At 35.7% G+C, this 17,997-nt stretch overlaps 1 protein-coding gene across 1 annotated transcript in view; it reads left to right on the top strand.

The window, feature by feature from the left end:
• Window positions 1-17,997, top strand: part of vipr2 (vasoactive intestinal peptide receptor 2) — a 47,929-nt gene continuing 29,932 nt past the window's right edge. The window contains exons 1-3 of the mRNA XM_048174804.1: window positions 1-308; window positions 8,689-8,791; window positions 14,022-14,129. Of these exons, the coding sequence (XP_048030761.1) occupies window positions 252-308; window positions 8,689-8,791; window positions 14,022-14,129 (268 nt within the window). The 5' untranslated portion in view covers window positions 1-251. The remainder of the gene's footprint in view (window positions 309-8,688; window positions 8,792-14,021; window positions 14,130-17,997) is intronic.

Genomic DNA, 17,997 nt, shown 5'->3' on the forward strand with positions numbered 1-17,997 from the left:
CTTCTGATGATCTAGAGGAGGAGGAACAGAATCAACAGCCTCCCCTCAGTGCACGGGCGCACGCGCGCACTCGCGCGCTCATCCATCCTACACTCCACACGCGAATTTTGCGCGCTCAGAAGTGTTTTCACCGGACATCTTGACACAAGTGACGTGTTGTCTTCTGTCCTCCAGCATGACTTCTCGCTCTTGATATTGAGGACTGGCTGGAATTTATGCTAACGAGATATTATTTATGAAACCAGCAAGAAATGAACATGAACCTCGTGAAGTGTTTGGCTCTTCTCTTAGTTTGGCACGCGCACTCGGTAAGTAACCTACCTGCACCGGTAGTTATGAATTTCTCAGCCTCAGGTGCGCGTTTCAACTGTCAAAATGTTGTCATAAGGACTGTATTTCAGTAAATATGAGATTTGTGAGTGAAAAGTTAAATCACAACAAATGCGAGTTTTCTTTAGTGGTTTTGTATGTTGGTTTCAAACCGAGTTAAAACGCTTATCCATTACGATGTCAGTGAGTTGTGTCTTCCAAACTATCATATTTTAGCTAGGCTATAGCTGCTAAGTAAAAAAGTTAATACATTAAAACCACGGGAAGAGGTTTCAGACAAGTGTCAACTATATAATGAAGGTATATTTAAATTAAGAGGTTAAACAATGTTCTCATATTTATAGTTTATGCAAATGATTAATTATAGAAATCTATTAAATAAATACATGAATAACATAACAAATGTATGCAATTACAATGCTACAAAAAACTTTTGAGCAATTCTCTGCTCTAAAATTGATGAAAGTTACAATTTAGTCAACTTACATATCAGCTTATGGTGGTCAAACTGGTTTCAGAACATGATAGATGGTTTGTTATTGGTACAAGGTGGTCTATTAGGTTGATCTCAGTCCTGCTGGACTGCCAGCTGAGCCATCATTGAGATCTGTTTGGTCTAACCACGCTGACCACAAATGACCAGCTTGGACTATTTAGAAACCATGTCAAAGCCAGCTACTATCAGAAGAATAACAAACAGATTTTTGCCGTTGCATGAATCATTTTGTGCTTCGTAATTGCTTTAATTTTTAAAAAGCTTATAACAGGCTGTTGAGCTATGATGCGACAACATACCCCATTATGACATCCCCACTTATTGGGGCGCATAAGGACAACATGCATTCTTTTTTCTTGGGCGTTTTTGGCTTTTTTGAATGGTATGTGGTTATAAAGTATAAACTTCTTGAGTAAAAATTGTGAAGCCACAGCCTCCTCTTTATGCAAAAAGTCTGATTTTATGCAATCTAAGATTAATCTGAAAATGTTATTTGCAGAGTATGTCGTCCATTAGTGTTAAAAGTGCATTAATTTCTATTGTATGTAGATTTGGTTTATTGATCTTCATTTAGCATCGACCTTGAGTCATTCAGACCTTCAGCTTTCAGTTGTGTTTGTACTGTACACTCTTATACAGCTTTAAATTAAATTACAATTTAAATGAGTCTTTTAAATATGCTAAAAAGAGAACATAACACAATGTTTTGAAGAGAAGTGGGTCAGGGCTATTCTAGACGGGCTCTATTTGTGGTGATTCAGGTGTTTCGCCCAAAGGGGTCTCACGGAAAGGTTCATCGGGGCATGAGCTACTCAATTTCTTGCTGTGCAGTATAAAACTGGTGGTTTACAGACAAATAAAAACCTATATGCTTTTTTTTTTTTTTTTTTTTTGCCCAGCTACAATTATAATTATTTTCGTTAAACATTTTAAGATGAGCATGCAAAATTGCTTTATAAGTATACTTCCAACATTGGTCTCCTAATGCAGTTATAAAGCAGGAAGAAGAAAAAAAAAGTTGAATTTTTTTTTTAACTGGATTAAAATACTGCTGTTAGAAAGTACACAAAAATTCCAAGTTCACTAAAATTCAAGATACATTCTCTTATTCACTTGTATTTTCTAAGGTAAATTCATCTTGTTTTAAGGCTGTTTATAAAAGATACTGATCAAAAATAGGATTTTTTTTTTTTTTTTTTTACATACCAATGTCAAAGATAAATAGTTTGATATCGCAGGAAAAGCGATGCACCATAAATAAACTTATATAATCTATTGTTTACAAGCTCTGCTGTTAATCTCATTTTAAATAAGCCTAAGCTTATCTATTCGAAAGTCCATTTATCAGTTACTTATCTTGTAGATCACTGAGCATCTCTTTATGACCTTAATTAAAGTGCAACACTCTGTGTCCATATGGCTGCATCCCCAGAGGCAAAGGTACACACAAACTCAATGTTAGTAAGCTGCAGAATTTTTCAATTGTACCATATATGTATCTGTCTTCTACAGGGATTACGATACAAGATGACTGTCCTTGATATGTTTTCCGCTCTACAGTCTTTGTCATGGATTAGTATTGAGAATGCACCTAAACATAATTGTTTTGTGTGCAGCAATGGTTATATTTATTTAAAATAACATTTTCTTGTTGTACTACTTTTTTAATTTGCAGTGATTTGTAAAGCTCATGCAATATCTGCCCCCAAAAGTCCCTAAAACTAGGTTTTCAATCCGTGGATCAAGAGGTATCCTCAAATACTGAAGACATATTACACAGAGATCCCATCAAAGCTCTGAGAGGAAGTTGTGTGTGGTTGTGCTCTATTACAATTCAATCCATTCAATCCCTGACCAATTTCATACAGCAGCATTTAATGTCTTTTTTTTCGTTACTCCTCATCCTCCTGGGGTTTGATGGCATTCTGTTGTATTTCGATGACAGGCTTTTGTTGTTCGGAAATGTTTTAGTGGCAGAAATAACAGTTTTTTCCCTCAACCCTGTGCTAAACAAAAATTACTTTTTCTACTAAATACTTAATCAGACAAAAAAATAGTCTAATATCATTTTTCTAATGAATTTCCATTGTTTATGATAGTAATAACACAGCTTTTTGTGTGGAGCGCAACTGTTTAAACAAAGCAATAAAACCTCTGAACGCTTTTGACCTTTAAATGCATTTCTTATTCTCGTTAATTACTTTTTGTTTTATGCTCTAGTGTGAGAAATGGAAAGTTGGCTTGCAAACTGATAACAGTTGCACAACTGCTTTTCGCCATCAACACAAGACCACACGTTCTCAGATAATCAGATGATGACATTTGCAAAGTTTCATGCTTTCCAGCTGACCCACTTGAATTCAGTAAAGGACTGCCAGAATCCAGATTCACCTCTTGCAGTTTAAATCACCTGACTGTGTCAGAATAGTAACATAGTAGCACAAAAACAAGTCATGTTAGGTTTAAACTTGAACAGTCACACCAGTTTTGTGTGTAACATTTCAACCACCGCAGTCTAATTTAACTAGATGCTTTCTGTGCTGTGCATTGCCATTGTTTTCAGTGAAAATAAATTACCAGTGACGACATTTTATTTGAAGTAAATTTCCCCTATAACCTTCAAATAAATCTGCAGTCCTAAAACAACTTATGGAAATGAATTTGTGGTGGCAGTTACTCCAGTGGGGTTTAAACATGAGCGAGCAGGAAAGTGTGTCACACATGCACAGCAGTACAGCAGGGTGCAGAAGGATATTACAAATAGAATAGGGTGACTGACATTACTGACACTGAAATTAAAGATCACCTTTATTTAAAGGGTTAGTTCACCCAAAAATGTAATTTCTGTCATTAATAACTCACCTTCATGACGTTCCAAACCCGTAAGACCTTTGTTCATCTTCGGAACACAAATTAAGATATTTTTGATGAAATCCAATGTTATTTTTTTATCACCCATAGAAAGCAATGTAATTACGGTCATTCAAGGTCCAGAAAGGTATTAAAGACATTGTTAAAATAGTCAATGTGACTACAGTGTTCAACCTTAATGTTATGAAGCAACGAGAATACTTTTTGTACCCCAAAACAACACAAAAATAACGACTTTATTCAGCAATTTCTTCTCTACCCTGTCAGACTCGTACGCAGTTGACGCAGTGAATACAGTTCAGCCCTTCTGTGTTTATGTCCGTGAATAATTTTTGCACACAAAAAGTATTCTCTTCGCTTCATAACGTTAAGGTTGAACCACTGTAGTTGACTATTTTAATGATGTTTTTACTACTTTTATGGACCTTGAATGTGTTAATTTTGTTGCATTCGATTGAGGATAAAAAAAAAACTTTCGGATTTCATCAAAAATATCTTTTTATCTAATATTTGTGTTCTGAAGATGAACAAAGGTCTTAGGGGTTCGGAATGACATGAATGTGAGTTATTAATGACAGAAATCAAATTTTTGTGTGAACTATGCTTTTAAAGATGAAAATGCACTGGATATGTTGCTGCTCCAGCTTCTGCCTATTTATATGAGACCGGGGCAAATCACAAGGGCTGTACCTCATTATAATAGAGTAAAAAGTCAAATACACATTTTTGTTTTCTCTAGGAGTAGTTTTGTTTGTTAGTTTCTAATGGCTAAAAATCCTCAGGTTGGGGGAAGTTGTCACATTTTTATATTGCATATATACAATGCAATATATCATTATGTCTTATTGCCTTTTTTTATTAATTACAATATTTGTTGGTCAAAACAAATAGTTTGATATATATGTATGTTATGTTTTTCTGTTTCATTTATTGTTTTAAGTTTCATAAATATTTTACTTTTTAATATTGCTGAAAAACCAATAATAGGCTGTTTAATAGCAAGTTTCTATAGTTAGGACGTGGAAAAAATGTCAACTTATGACCATTTTTATAGAAAAAGGATAAAAGAAATTCATATTTTATTCAGCAAGGACACATTAAATTGATCAAAAGGGATAGTAAAGACTTTTACAAAGTTAAAAAAACTATTTTCAAATAAATGCTGTTCTATTGGATGGCTATTCATCAAAGAATCCAAAATATTAAGCAGAACAACTGTTTTACAAATGTTTCTTAAGCACCAAATCAGTATATTAGAATGATTTGGGAAGGATCATGTGACACTGAAACAGGAGTGATGATGCTGAAAATTCAGCTTTGCCATCACAGGAAAAAAAAAACTTTAAAATATATTAAAATGTAAAACACTTATTTTTTAATTGTAATGATATTTCACAATACAATTTTTACTGTATTTTAGAAATAAATGCAGCCTTGCTGAGCAAACCTTTGAACTGTAAATGCCTATATAGAAATTAACTTACAGTCTTGCCTATATGGTATTTAAAATGACCTTTTCAGGTAAATGTTGGTAATATTTACTTGAAACATCCTTTAGAACTCTGATAAGTGACATTTATCTGATCATCTGAAATATTCATTTCATTTTTGACATTTTTTTTGCATCCCCGTCACTTAGTTTACTTTTAGAAAGCATCAATCTCAGGTGGAGCTGTTTTACATGTTTATTGCACCAGATGGTCCCCTTTCAACTACAAAGCCTCTATTCGTTTTCTCAACAAATTATTTTCGAAAAACATGTCAATTCCCATGAAGCAGAAGGATGAGTCAGATATGTGCCCTGGCGACCGGCTGCTGACAAGACTCAGTCTGCTAAACCGGGACAACAGACTATCAGGACTGATACATGTGATGCACTTTTCTCACAAATGTCATTAAGATATGCAAAAGGAACACTCTTGAAGCTCATTTGGATATTTTTAGTAATGCTGAGATGTTTGGATCCAGAGTTTTGGTAATCCACATACTAAATCCATTCTCTCTCTGGAAGCTGAGAAAGCTAAAATAAAAAAAAAAAAACAGTGAGAATGTCAAATCTGTTTTCTACTTGGCTATAATTGCTCTCAGCCTGAGTTAATCTCAGTCAGCGTGCGTTTGCTCTGACAGTAATGATCCAGAATAATCCTGATACAATCATTCATATCATTAGCGTGTGTGGAGATCGTTCTAGCTGTGATACATAATGGAAAGCTCTGCTCCGCTGAATACTGAGATGTAGCTCAAGATTTTGAAAGAGATGAGCAATGACAGACTTAAAATGTAGGCTTATTCCTGTTCTGATCCGAGCTGATTTGTCTCTGTGCTGTTCACTTGGAAAAACCAGAAGCCAAAGTGACTAAGAGTTCACACACGCAGCGCATACGGTGACCTTGTGTTTCAAACATTTGGGTTTCATTTTTTTTTTTAAACTTTCTTACAGTCTTTGATGTCAAATAGAATGCTTGTTTTGTTTTTTTTTTAATTCCGATTTTAAATTCTAACAGCCTGTGCTTTTAGAATGAATTTGTAGCATTTTCCCCTCACATTTATAACGCAAAAATCCATGACTAAGCACCAAGTGATGAGATCTTTCACCCAAGACTTCATGTGACTCTGGTTAATTCCCTTGATATCATTACAGTTCTTATAATAGAGGAGTTTTAGTCCATCAGTTGAACAGGCTTTGTGGTGGCTCTTTGATCACACTAGCTTTGAGTCCAACTGTGTTGATCAGTCATTTTGGATGATGTCACCAGCAAGCCGTCTTAGCAATTCAGCACTGCTTTACTTCAAACCCTGCCTTCAGGTGACAAACCTCATGATGTTTATGTAGATCCCAATAAGCTGCAGGGTGCATGTCTGTGCAGATGTGTATTGTTACTGAGACCAGGGTTATTTTAGTTTACTAAATCCATAAAAAATGTTTTTTTTTCATATTCATATTCATTTAGTTTAATTTGATGTACAAAAATAACTTAAAGGATTAGTTCACTTTAAAATGAAAATTACCCCAAGCTTTACTCACCCTCAAGCCATCCTAGTTGTAATTTTTTTTCTTTCTGATGAACACAATCTGAGTTATATTAATAAATATCCTGACGCATCCAAGCTTTATAATGACAGTGAACGGGACCAATGAGTATGAAGCTCAAGAAAGTGCATCCATCCATTATAAACGTACTCCACACGGCTCCGGGGGTTAATAAAAGTCCTTCTGAAGTGAAGCGATGCGTTTGTGTAAGAAAAATATCCATAGTTTATGATGGATGGATGCACTTATTTGAGGTTCATACTCATTGGTCCCGTTCACTGCCATTATAAAGCTTGGATGCGTCAGGATATTTATTATTATAACTCCGATTAGTCATATGTGACCCGCTCTGGCGAAATGAGTTGGAAGTCGCAACGTTCTATTTTAAGATATGGGCCGATAATGTGGAAAAACTTAAAATTTTAAGCTAATTTCAAAGAACAGACTTTCAAAAATAATCTCCCAAAGTTTCGTAGTCCAGATAATTGAGTAAAGGTATTTAAATGGCTATTAAATTTGACATGGTTTTACTAAATTCGCTGGAAATGAACTTCTCAACTCCTCTCGTCACTCGAGCATTTCCCGGTATCCCCTGAAACGTCACTATCTCTGCTCTCCAAATATGGTGTTACACGTTGTATAGAACCAATCAAAAAGCTTAGAAATGTAAACACACTGACATAAACGCTGATTTTTATCAATGGGAACATAGACATCATATAGGTATATGATGTCTATGAATGGGAAGCCCCGTTTTGACTGACAGGTATGCGATTGGTCCAGCCATCCTCCTCTCAGACTAGCGCGCTGGTATCTCCGTTATGAATTTGTTACACTGTTATTGTCAACTAGCCTACACAAAGATATGATTGCATAGGCTAGCATTATTTGTTCTCTCTTTGCTTATCTCTCTGCCTCTCTCTCTCTCTCTCTCTCTCTCTCACTAACACACGCGCACACACACACACACACCCTCTCTCTCAAGCAAAAATGTAGCACCTCTGTTCAATCTTTCTGATTTTAGTAAATCTTTGTAAAAATGCCTTATAAAATATTAATTCAAATAAATACTTTAAAAGAATTTGAGCTTCAGCCTGGTTTAATAGCATTTATATATATAAAAATGTCTTTGGTCAAATTAAGCTGTAAAATAAATAGTTCATCCCTTTAAATGCAATGGATTTTGAAAGATATCAACAAAAAAAAAAAAAAAAAACAGGCAAAAAACTTTAAAAGCGATTTTCTCAGGTTTTCAATTGGAAAAAGAGGGCAGACGACCATAATTCAAATGGGTATATCTTTAAAACCATTCAAGGTATACTTTGACTAGGATATCATTTTAAAGCTTATTGTCTCATCTTTCCATTGATACCAAAATCTCAGTTTTGAAATTTGGGTCACTGTGACTCATTTTGCTGGATCAGGTCACATATACACCTAGGATGGCTTGAGGTGAGTAAAGCTTGGGGTAATTTTCATTTTAAAGTGAATTAATCCTTTAAACTGAAGAAAAAAAAAAAAAATTTTGTAAAGTATATGTGTACTTTTAAGTGATTTTGTTTTATTTAATAATTGCAAGATTTGTTGGCCAAAACAAATAGTTTGGAATTTTTGTATGTTACCTTTTGATGTTTCATTTAATTTTTTTATGTTTCGTAAATGCTTTACTGTTTAAATTTTGCTGAAAAACCTATAATCGGCTGTTTAATAGCAGGTGTCATTATGACAACTTACCCCTTGTATTGATCCCTAAAACTGTTTATACTTTTTTTTTTTTTTTAAACGTAGCAAAAACACAACTAAATTACTAAAAACTATAATTAGTTATATAACTATAACTATATTAAAAAAACTAAAATAGTATCACTGACACAACACTGACTGAGATGTTTTTCACTACTTTTTGAGTGGCAGTAGCATTGAGATCATACGGTTGATTTTCTTTCCTTTGCCCCTGAAGGTCAGCGGGAGACATCCAAACTGTCACTTTCTGTATGAACTGCAGATGGCCGAGAAGGAATGTTTTTACGTGCTGGCAGATGATTTTCCTCCGCACACCAAAGGTACTGTATTAGTGCGTGTATTTGTGCACACGCACGTTACATCATCTTCTAAATCCACTTACAGCATCTGTTTGGTTGTATGGTCAGAATGTGAAGCTGCATTTCACTAGTAGGCAAACACTGTAAGATGTGTAGTGTTGTGTGTGTTTGTGTTATGTTTCCCACACACATTACAGTGAAAGAAATCTGAATGAGCTCTCGCCGCAGTGTTTGTCCTACATAATCAGTTAATGTCTCATTGTTTTTCTGTTGGTGTGTAGCAATGCTCTGGCAGATGTAAAGTCACATTTACTGTTGGCTGATAGTCATTGAGTTGCTTTTGGCTCCAGCTTTTAAGGTCAATGTTGAATGTGATATTTATTTTGTCTGGATTGGTGTGGTGGAGTGGTGCAGGGATGACATATTTTTCTAGGCCAAAACCTGGAAACGAATTCCGGTTCCATCGTCCTGAAGTTAATGTTTTGATCTGTGGTGAACACAAGCTCAAGATATTTTCATGTTTTATTCTATGCCATAAAACACACAAAATGTTTTAAAGACTGAAAGAGTTGTCGGAAGCTTAGTGATGGTGATGTTGAAGTCATGCCAACGTATTTCATTTACAGTAGCCTTTTAAGTTATCTGTACTTAAACATTTAAGTTAATTCAATGAAAAGTCCACATTAGGTCACCTTAAACTGAATTGTCAATTTCCGCATTACTCATTTGAACTGAGGGAATCACTTTCCTCAAATCATTTGAGTAGTCTCAACTTATTAGGGTTTACAGTGTATGTTTAGCTTTAGCCGATTGTATTTACGCTTCAGAATTCTTTATGATTATCACAACGAACAAAACGTGTAAAAATCATAAGCTTTTGTTAGTCACAGACCGTATTTTCTGGAATTATCTGAAATCCTTTTGGGATTTTATTGAGGGAACCAGGGTGATGCTAACTTCCGGGCTGGCCTACAAAAATGTGTCATCCTTGTACCACTCTGTTGGACATGACCCACATTTCCCTCTCAGTAACTTTGTCTCACAATTGTGACTATTTCTTGACTTTCTTATTTATTCTTAACTTTATCTTACAATTATGTCTTTTTTTGTATGTTTTTGAAAGAAGTCTGTTATGCTCACCAAGGCTGCATTTATTTGATCAAAAATACAGTAAAACAGTAATATTGTTGAATATTATTACAAATGAAAGTAACTGTTTTCTGTTTTAATATAATTTATTCCTGTGATATCAAAGCTGAATTTTCAGTATCATTACTCCAGTCTTCAGTTTCACATCAAATCCTAATATGCGGATTTGATGCTCAAGAAATTATTAATGTTGAAAACAGTTGTGCTACTTGATGTTTTTGTGGAAACCCTGATACTTTTTTTTTGTAAAGGATTTTTTTGATGAATAGAAAGTTCAAAAGAACAGCATTTATTTGAAATAGAAATGATTTGTAACATTGTAAATGTCACTTTTGATCAATTTAATGCATCCTTGCTGAATTAAAAAGTATTCATTTATTTTCTAGGGTCATCTTACTGACCCCAAACTTTTGTATGTTTATATATACTTCATACACTATCCTAACAAATTAAATTGATTTAAGTGAGTCTGGATGAGGTAACGGAAGATATATTTCTTTCTTTTTTTATTGGAACAGAGATACTTATGATGAGAGCTCTCAGATCCTACTTTGAAGCTTTTAACAAGCCAGATGTTTTAGTGATGACTCAATGTTACTGATGCCTGTGTTTCAAAAGGCCTTTCTTCTGCATTTTCCCAGCTCGTATCATCTCTGGTCATTGGCTGTAATCATACAACCCCCGGTCAATAATAGCCAGGGACAATATTTGGCATTTGTTTATTTATGTGACATTTCTAATGTTAAACAACTAAATTTAAACACAAAAAAGCCTTAATCAAAGTGCAATCATAGACGATCTTTTCTTTATTTTTACATGTTAGTTTTGCATTGTTCTACATGCTTTGCATCCACTTTAGAATAAAATCAGAAGTGTGGGAATAACACTGCTTTGCTTGGGTTTGCCTTGATGACAGCTGCATGGTGTCCATCAACGGACAGATGTTCCAATTAATGGTAATTATTTGGCAATAAATACACACAGGTCTTGACCATTCGAATGGGTGAAATGAGTGACAAGTCCCTCTGGAGATGACTGCAGAAAAAAGCGGTTTGGGCCACTTAATGTATCCCACATTTCTGATGGTTCATAAAAGGGCACAGTGGACTGAGCGCTGACCAATCAGAAGCAATGTTTACTGTGTCTTAAACAATGCTTGATGAGTGACATGTTTTCTCTTAGTTTAGATTCCTTATTTTTTCTCTGAACCGACCAGCTGTTTCAGAGAAGACGCAGCTGTTTAAAGGAATAGTTCCTAAAAATGAAAATTCTGTCATTATTTACTCGCCGTCATGCCTTTTCAACCCTGTATGACTGACTTTCTTCTATGGAACACAAAAGCTTTTTTTACATGCACACAATACTGTTTTGGGGTCATTGATTTGTTTTTATTGAACAAGGATACATTGAATTGATCAAAAGTGATCAAAGATTTGTACATTGTTTTAAAAAAAATGTATTACGGTTTCCACCAAATCTGAATGATTTCTGAAGGATCATGTGACAATGAAGACTGAATGATGCTGAAAATTCAGCTTTTGCCATCACTGGAATAAATTATATTTTAAAATATATTAATATAGAAAACTGTATATATTATAATTATAAATAAATTGTAATATTATTTCACAATATTGCAAATAAATGCAACCTTGATGAGACTATAAGACTAAATCACTTCTTTCAAACATTAAAACAAATCTTACTGCCCTCAAACTTTTTAATGGTAGTATATATTGAAAATATATTTTATTCTGGTTACTCTTTTCCATATACAGAATTGGTATTTGCCCTCTCAAGTTCCAAACTGACAACATGAAAGTATCATAAAACTTATCAATATACAAACCCGATTCCAAAAAAGTTGGGACACACTACAAATTGTGAATAAAAACAGAATGCAATGATGTGGAAGTTTAAAATTTCAATATTTTATTCAGAATACAACATAGATGACATATCAAATGTTTAAACTGAGAAAATGTATAATTTTAAGGGAAAATAAAGTTGATTTTCAATTTCATGGCATCAACACATCTCAAAAAAGTTGGGACAAGGCCATGTTTACCACTGTGTGGCATCCCCTCTTCTTTTTATAACAGTCTGCAAACGTCTGGGGACTGAGGAGACAAGTTGCTCAAGTTTAGGAATAGGAATGTTGCCCCATTCTTGTCTAATACAGGCTTCTAGTTGCTCAACTGTCTTAGGTCTTTTTTGTCACATCTTCCTCTTTATGATGCGCCAAATGTTTTCTATGGGTGAAAGATCTGGACTGCAGGCTGGCCATTTCAGTACCCGGATCCTTCTTCTATGCAGCCATGATGTTGTAATTGATGCAGTATGTGGTCTGGCATTGTCATGTTGGAAAAAGCAAGGTCTTCCCTGAAAGAGACGACGTCTGGATGGGAGCATATGTTGTTCTAGGATGAACTTGGATATACCTTTCAGCATTGATGGTGCCTTTCCAGATGTGTAAGCTGCCCCTGCCACACGCACTCATGCAACCCCATACCATCAGAGGTTCAGGCTTCTGAACTGAGCGCTGATAACTTGGGTTGTCCTTGTCCTCTTTAGTCCGGATGACATGGCGTCCCAGTTTTCCAAAAAGAACTTCAAATTTTGATTCGTCTGACCACAGAACAGTTTTCCACTTTGCTACAGTCCATTTTAAATGAGCCTTGGCCCAGAGAAAACGCCTGCGCTTCTGGATCATGTTTAGATATGGCTTCTTTTTTGACCTATAGAGTTTTAGCTGGCAACGGCGAATGGCACGGTGGATTGTGTTCACCGACAATGTTTTCTGGAAGTATTCCTGAGCCCATGTTGTGATTTTCATTACAGTAGCATTCCTGTATGTGATGCAGTGCTGTCTAAGGGCCCGAAGATCACGGGCATCCAGTATGGTTTTCCGGCCTTGACCCTTATGCACAGAGATTGTTCCAGATTCTTGAATCTTTGGATGATATTATGCACTGTAGATGATGATAACTTCAAACTCTTTGCAATTTTTCTCTGAGAAACTCCTTTCTGATATTGCTCCACTATTTTTCGCCGTAGCATTGGGGGAATTGGTGATCCTCTGCCCATCTTGACTTCTGAGAGACACTGCCACTCTGAGAGGCTCTTTTTATACCCAATCATGTTGCCAATTGACCTAATAAGTTGCAAATTGGTCCTCCAGCTGTTCCTTATATGTACATTTATCTTTTACGGCCTCTTATTGCTACCTGTCCCAACTTTTTTGGAATGTGGTTCATCAGTTGAAATGAAATCCAAAATGAGCCAATATTTGGCATGACATTTCAAAATGTCTCACTTTCAACATTTGATATGTTATCTATATTCTATTGTGAATAAAATATAAGTTTATGAGATTTGTAAATTATTACATTCCTTTTTTATTCACAATTTGTACAGTGTCCCAACTTTTTTGGAATCGGGTTTGTATAACTTTACATTATATATCAAGTTCAAGTGTGCTATATAGTATTCCACAAATGAAAGAAAGTCATACAGATTTGGATCAACATGAGGGTGTGTAAATGATGACAGAATTTTTATTTTGTTTAGGTGAAATATCCCTTTAGTACACAGAAACTAAATGCCCTCTTTGCTGTACTGTTTGTGAGAGAGTTTGGAGTTGTAGATGTAGATGGATGGGGGTGTGATTTCATTGTCAAACCTCTTTGACCATCTTTCTATTTATGTTCAGACCTTCACAAAACACTCATCTGACCATAGATGCTGGAATGCGTCCCGTCCCTGTGGGCTGGTCTCAAGAGATTCAATGACTTTCTCCTTTTTGGGTTTTTTGGTTGTACTGTAGTACCTTTACTGCTAAATGAAATGCTCGAGGCATGTTCCATGCAGTGTTTGTGGTGTGTCAGCTTAAATGAGAAAACATGTACAGATACACTCAACACATAAAAGACTCTCAAGAACATTGGTAAATGAATGCAGATCTTATCTTAACCTGGATTTTCCCAGATTCCTGTCAAACACATGTCAAGTTTCTCATGTGCAGTGCTGCAGTAACTTTTGTTGAAAGTTCTGCTATTTCAGCATGTTTTGAGCTTTTATTTTGTTTTCTACATCCTTACAGGTTGCAGAGGGATGTGGGACAATATTTCTTGCTGGCACCATGCCGAAATTGGAGAGGTGGTCGTCAATACCTGCCCCGCTGCCCTAAAAAATTTGTTCACCAGAGATGGTAATTTTTACTTTAATATTTGCAAACTGTCATTTATCCATCTTAACATGATGCTGAGATCCAAATGATGAGATGCTGAGATACTGGTATCATTGGCTGATACCAGTAATTAAAAAAAAAAAGTATAATATTGGTTGTTACAATGTCAGATCCAAATTTTGGAGAACCTCTAGACGCCCTTTTGAAGATACAGTGGCATGAAAAATTATGTGAACCGCTTGCAGAATCTGTGAAAATGAGAATTATTTTAATAAAATAAGAGGGATAATAAAAAATGCATGTTATTTTTTGTTTAGTACTGTCCTGAGTAAGATATTTTACATAAAAGATGTTTGCATTTAGTTCACAAGACAAAACAATAGCTGAATTTATTAAAATAACCCCATTCATAAGTATGTGAACCATTGATTCTTAATACTGTGTGTGGTTACCTGATGATCTACGACTGTTTTTGTGTTTTGTGATGGTTGTTCATGAGTCTCTTGTTTGTCCTGAGCAGTTAAACTGAGCTCTGTTCTTCAGAAAAATCCTCCAGCTCCTACAGATTCATCAGTTTTCAAGCATTTTTGCATATTTGAACTTTTTCCAGCAGTGACTGTATGATTTTGAGATTCATCTTTTCACACTGAGGACAACTGAGGGACTCAAACTCAAACTCAACTTTTTAAAAAAAAAAACTTTTGTATTCAAATATCAAGGTAAATTGTACTTAATTTTTCTGCCGGGAAACATGCAAGTATCTTCTGTTGCTTCCGAAGGGCAATACTAAATGAAAAATAATGATATTTAAACAAAATAAGAAAAATGGTGACGTCTTCATCCTGTTCAAAAGTTTTCACCCCCCAGCTCTTAATGAATCGTGTTTCCTTCTGGAGCATCAGTGAATGTTTGAACCTTTTTTAATAGTTGTGTTTGAGTCCCTCAGATGTCCTCAGTATGAAAACACAAATATGAATCTGAAAAACTGATGAAAAACTGATGAATCTGCAGGAGCTGGAGGATTTTTCTGAAGAACAGAGCTCAGTTTAACTGCTCAGGACAAACAAGAGACTCATGAACAACCATCACAAAACACAAAAACAGTCGTAGATCATCAGGTAACCACACACAGTATTAAGAATCAATGGTTCACATACTTATGAATGGGGTTATTTTAATAAATTCAGCTATTGTTTTGTCTTGTGAACTAAATGCAAACATCTTTTATGTAAAATATCTTACTCAGGACAGTACTAAACAAAAAATAACATGCATTTTTTATTATCCCTCTCATTTTATTAAAATAATTCTCATTTTCACAGATTCTGCAAGGGGTTCACATACTTTCTCATGCCACTGTACCTCATATATCCCATTATGTCTTTAAAGGAACTTCATTACTTCAATATATATCTCAAAAACATTCCCTTTTGGGGTTATGTTTGGGGCAACGTAATGAACATTGATAGTCTTTCTAGAACTATAGGTTCCATTTTGTAAGTTTCTCAGAGAGTTGTCCTTGAAAAGGTACCTAGATTTTCTCCAAAGGGTTTAACCAGTGTATATAGGAGCCTAAACAGGGTTTCTAATGGCATTAAGCTGTAAACCCCTATTTTGAACATTAAGTTTTTGAAGTTTAATCAGTTGAGCTCTCGTGCACAAAGCAGATAATGACAATAATATGCTGCTATGATTTTCAATTTGAAGGCGAGCATTTTGTAAATGAATAGAGTGAATTGTGCTGGTGTGATTGTGAGTGTGAGTAAATTAATGAGTAAGGGAGTAAACCGAAGGCTGGAGTGAGTGAATCATGTCTTTCCCCTTCTGCTCGGACATGCTCATTGACCCGTGGACCCAAGCCGAGGGCACAGAACCAGCACACTCGTTCTTCCCCACAGAGAAGTTGCCTGTCAAGTTCCAGAGTGTGGGAGTATACAGCCCTGATTCCCCAATCAGTCTATTTCCAGCCCATGTGAGCTTTCTAACCTGCTGGCACAGAGAGGTCATGCAGGAACACATGGTGCTGCTGGATATCCACAGAGTTAAGGAGCCAAATTAGCCAAGAACATCTGGAAACACATGCTGACCTGTGGTTTTATAGCACATGATTATCATTTCCAATCAAGCTTTCTAATGTATGGCTGAACTTTTCACAGATGAATCACTGTCATCACCATCAGCATCATTTATGCTCCATTAGCTGTTACCCCAGATATTATCAGCTGTTTTTTTCCTGCAAAGTAGCTCTCAAAAAAGCAACGCATTACAGTTTCTCAGCCCAGTGTTCAGAGGGTATATTTTCAATCATTTGACAGAGGTTAATGGATTGTAAGGGGTAGAACAGATATATATATCACCTACTTTCATTGTAATAGGTAGATTCATGTGCCTTGGGGTTGTGTGGGCAGTGAAAGGTTCAACCTCCCATTCCTCTTCCTCAGCTGAGCTCATGTACGTTACATCAGGGGTTTTCAATTTGTGGTCCAGTTTTAGAGAAAGAAAGTGCAAAAACATATGTTCATTAATTACTCACCCTCATGTCATTCCAAACCCTTAAGGCCTTTGTTCATCTTTGGAACACAAATTGATATATTTTTGATTTATCCCCCATAGAAAGCAACATAATTACATAATAACCACATTCAAGGTCCAGAAAAGTAGTAACACAAAGGAAGATATTTGGAAGAAGGTCAGTAACCAAACAGATCTCTTATCTTAATATCTTAATTTGTAGTGGTTAAACGGAATCGTTGTTGATCCGTGATCCGTACGGATCGTTCGGCATGCATGTGATTCGCGGATCAATTGCAAGTGTAACTGCAATAGAGTGAAAGGTTATCATTTGCACGTGTTTTGTCTTGCTAGTTAACACATTAAATAGATATAAAACCATTCCAGCGCTAGAAGAGGCAAAAGAGGATTTAATTCGGTATCACACGCCATGCTGTTATCGGTGCGCACAAACGCACATACAAGGCTCGCGCGCACACACAGAGAGAGAGGTGCGTTTCAGATCGCAAACTCCAAATTGATTTCTCTTTCGCGTCCTCAGTGCACTTGGATGGACACATACACACATTATGTCAGTCAAAATACCCCTCTCGGCAAGTATTGTAACTTTATGTTGTATTTATCTCTGCTTGTAATTGGTTTACAGTATTTGTTCATTTTACAGTCTGTTAACTTGTCTTTAATAATGTATTAGTTAGGCTAGTAGTTTCTGCTGTGGTATCGGAGTAGTTAAAGTGGGCTAAATAATAAACCCCCCAATTTTTTATTTTATTTTTTTTGTACTGATCCGAAAAATGTTCCAATCCGTGACTTAATAACCATGATATGATCCGAACCGTAAGTTATGTGATCCGTTGAACCACTATTAATTTGTGTTCTGAAGATAAACGAAGGTTTTATGGATGTGGAACGACATGAGGGTGAGTAATTAATGACTGAATTTTCATTTTTGGGTGAACTAACCCTTTAACACTGGGGGTTGTATGGCAATATTATCTATAAAATGGCTTTAGAGCAATATATTGTGGAATTACTGTGTTTAAAAAATATTTTTAATTTTTATTATTACATTTATTTATATATAATAATTAAAAAACAAAGCCCCTGCATCACATTACTGCATTACACCTGTCATTTCCACAGTAGCCTTCTGGAGGACATACAAAATTACTCCACATGTAGCCTTCTTCCTGTCTTTGTTGCTAATGTCATGTTAGATGTAAAGGTTTTGGACTGATGTGCCATGCACGGAATGGAAAGTAGCTGTCTGTCAGGCTTCTGCCAGCACAAAGCTGTGCGCCTTTGCGTCCCTGAATGGCAGTTAGAAGCAGCAAAGGAGTCCCGCTTTGTGCTCCCGCAAAGCACTTATGCACCTGGA

The sequence above is a fragment of the Megalobrama amblycephala genome, linkage group LG22, assembly GCF_018812025.1.
Source record: "Megalobrama amblycephala isolate DHTTF-2021 linkage group LG22, ASM1881202v1, whole genome shotgun sequence".
Taxonomy (NCBI): Eukaryota; Metazoa; Chordata; class Actinopteri; order Cypriniformes; family Xenocyprididae; genus Megalobrama; species Megalobrama amblycephala.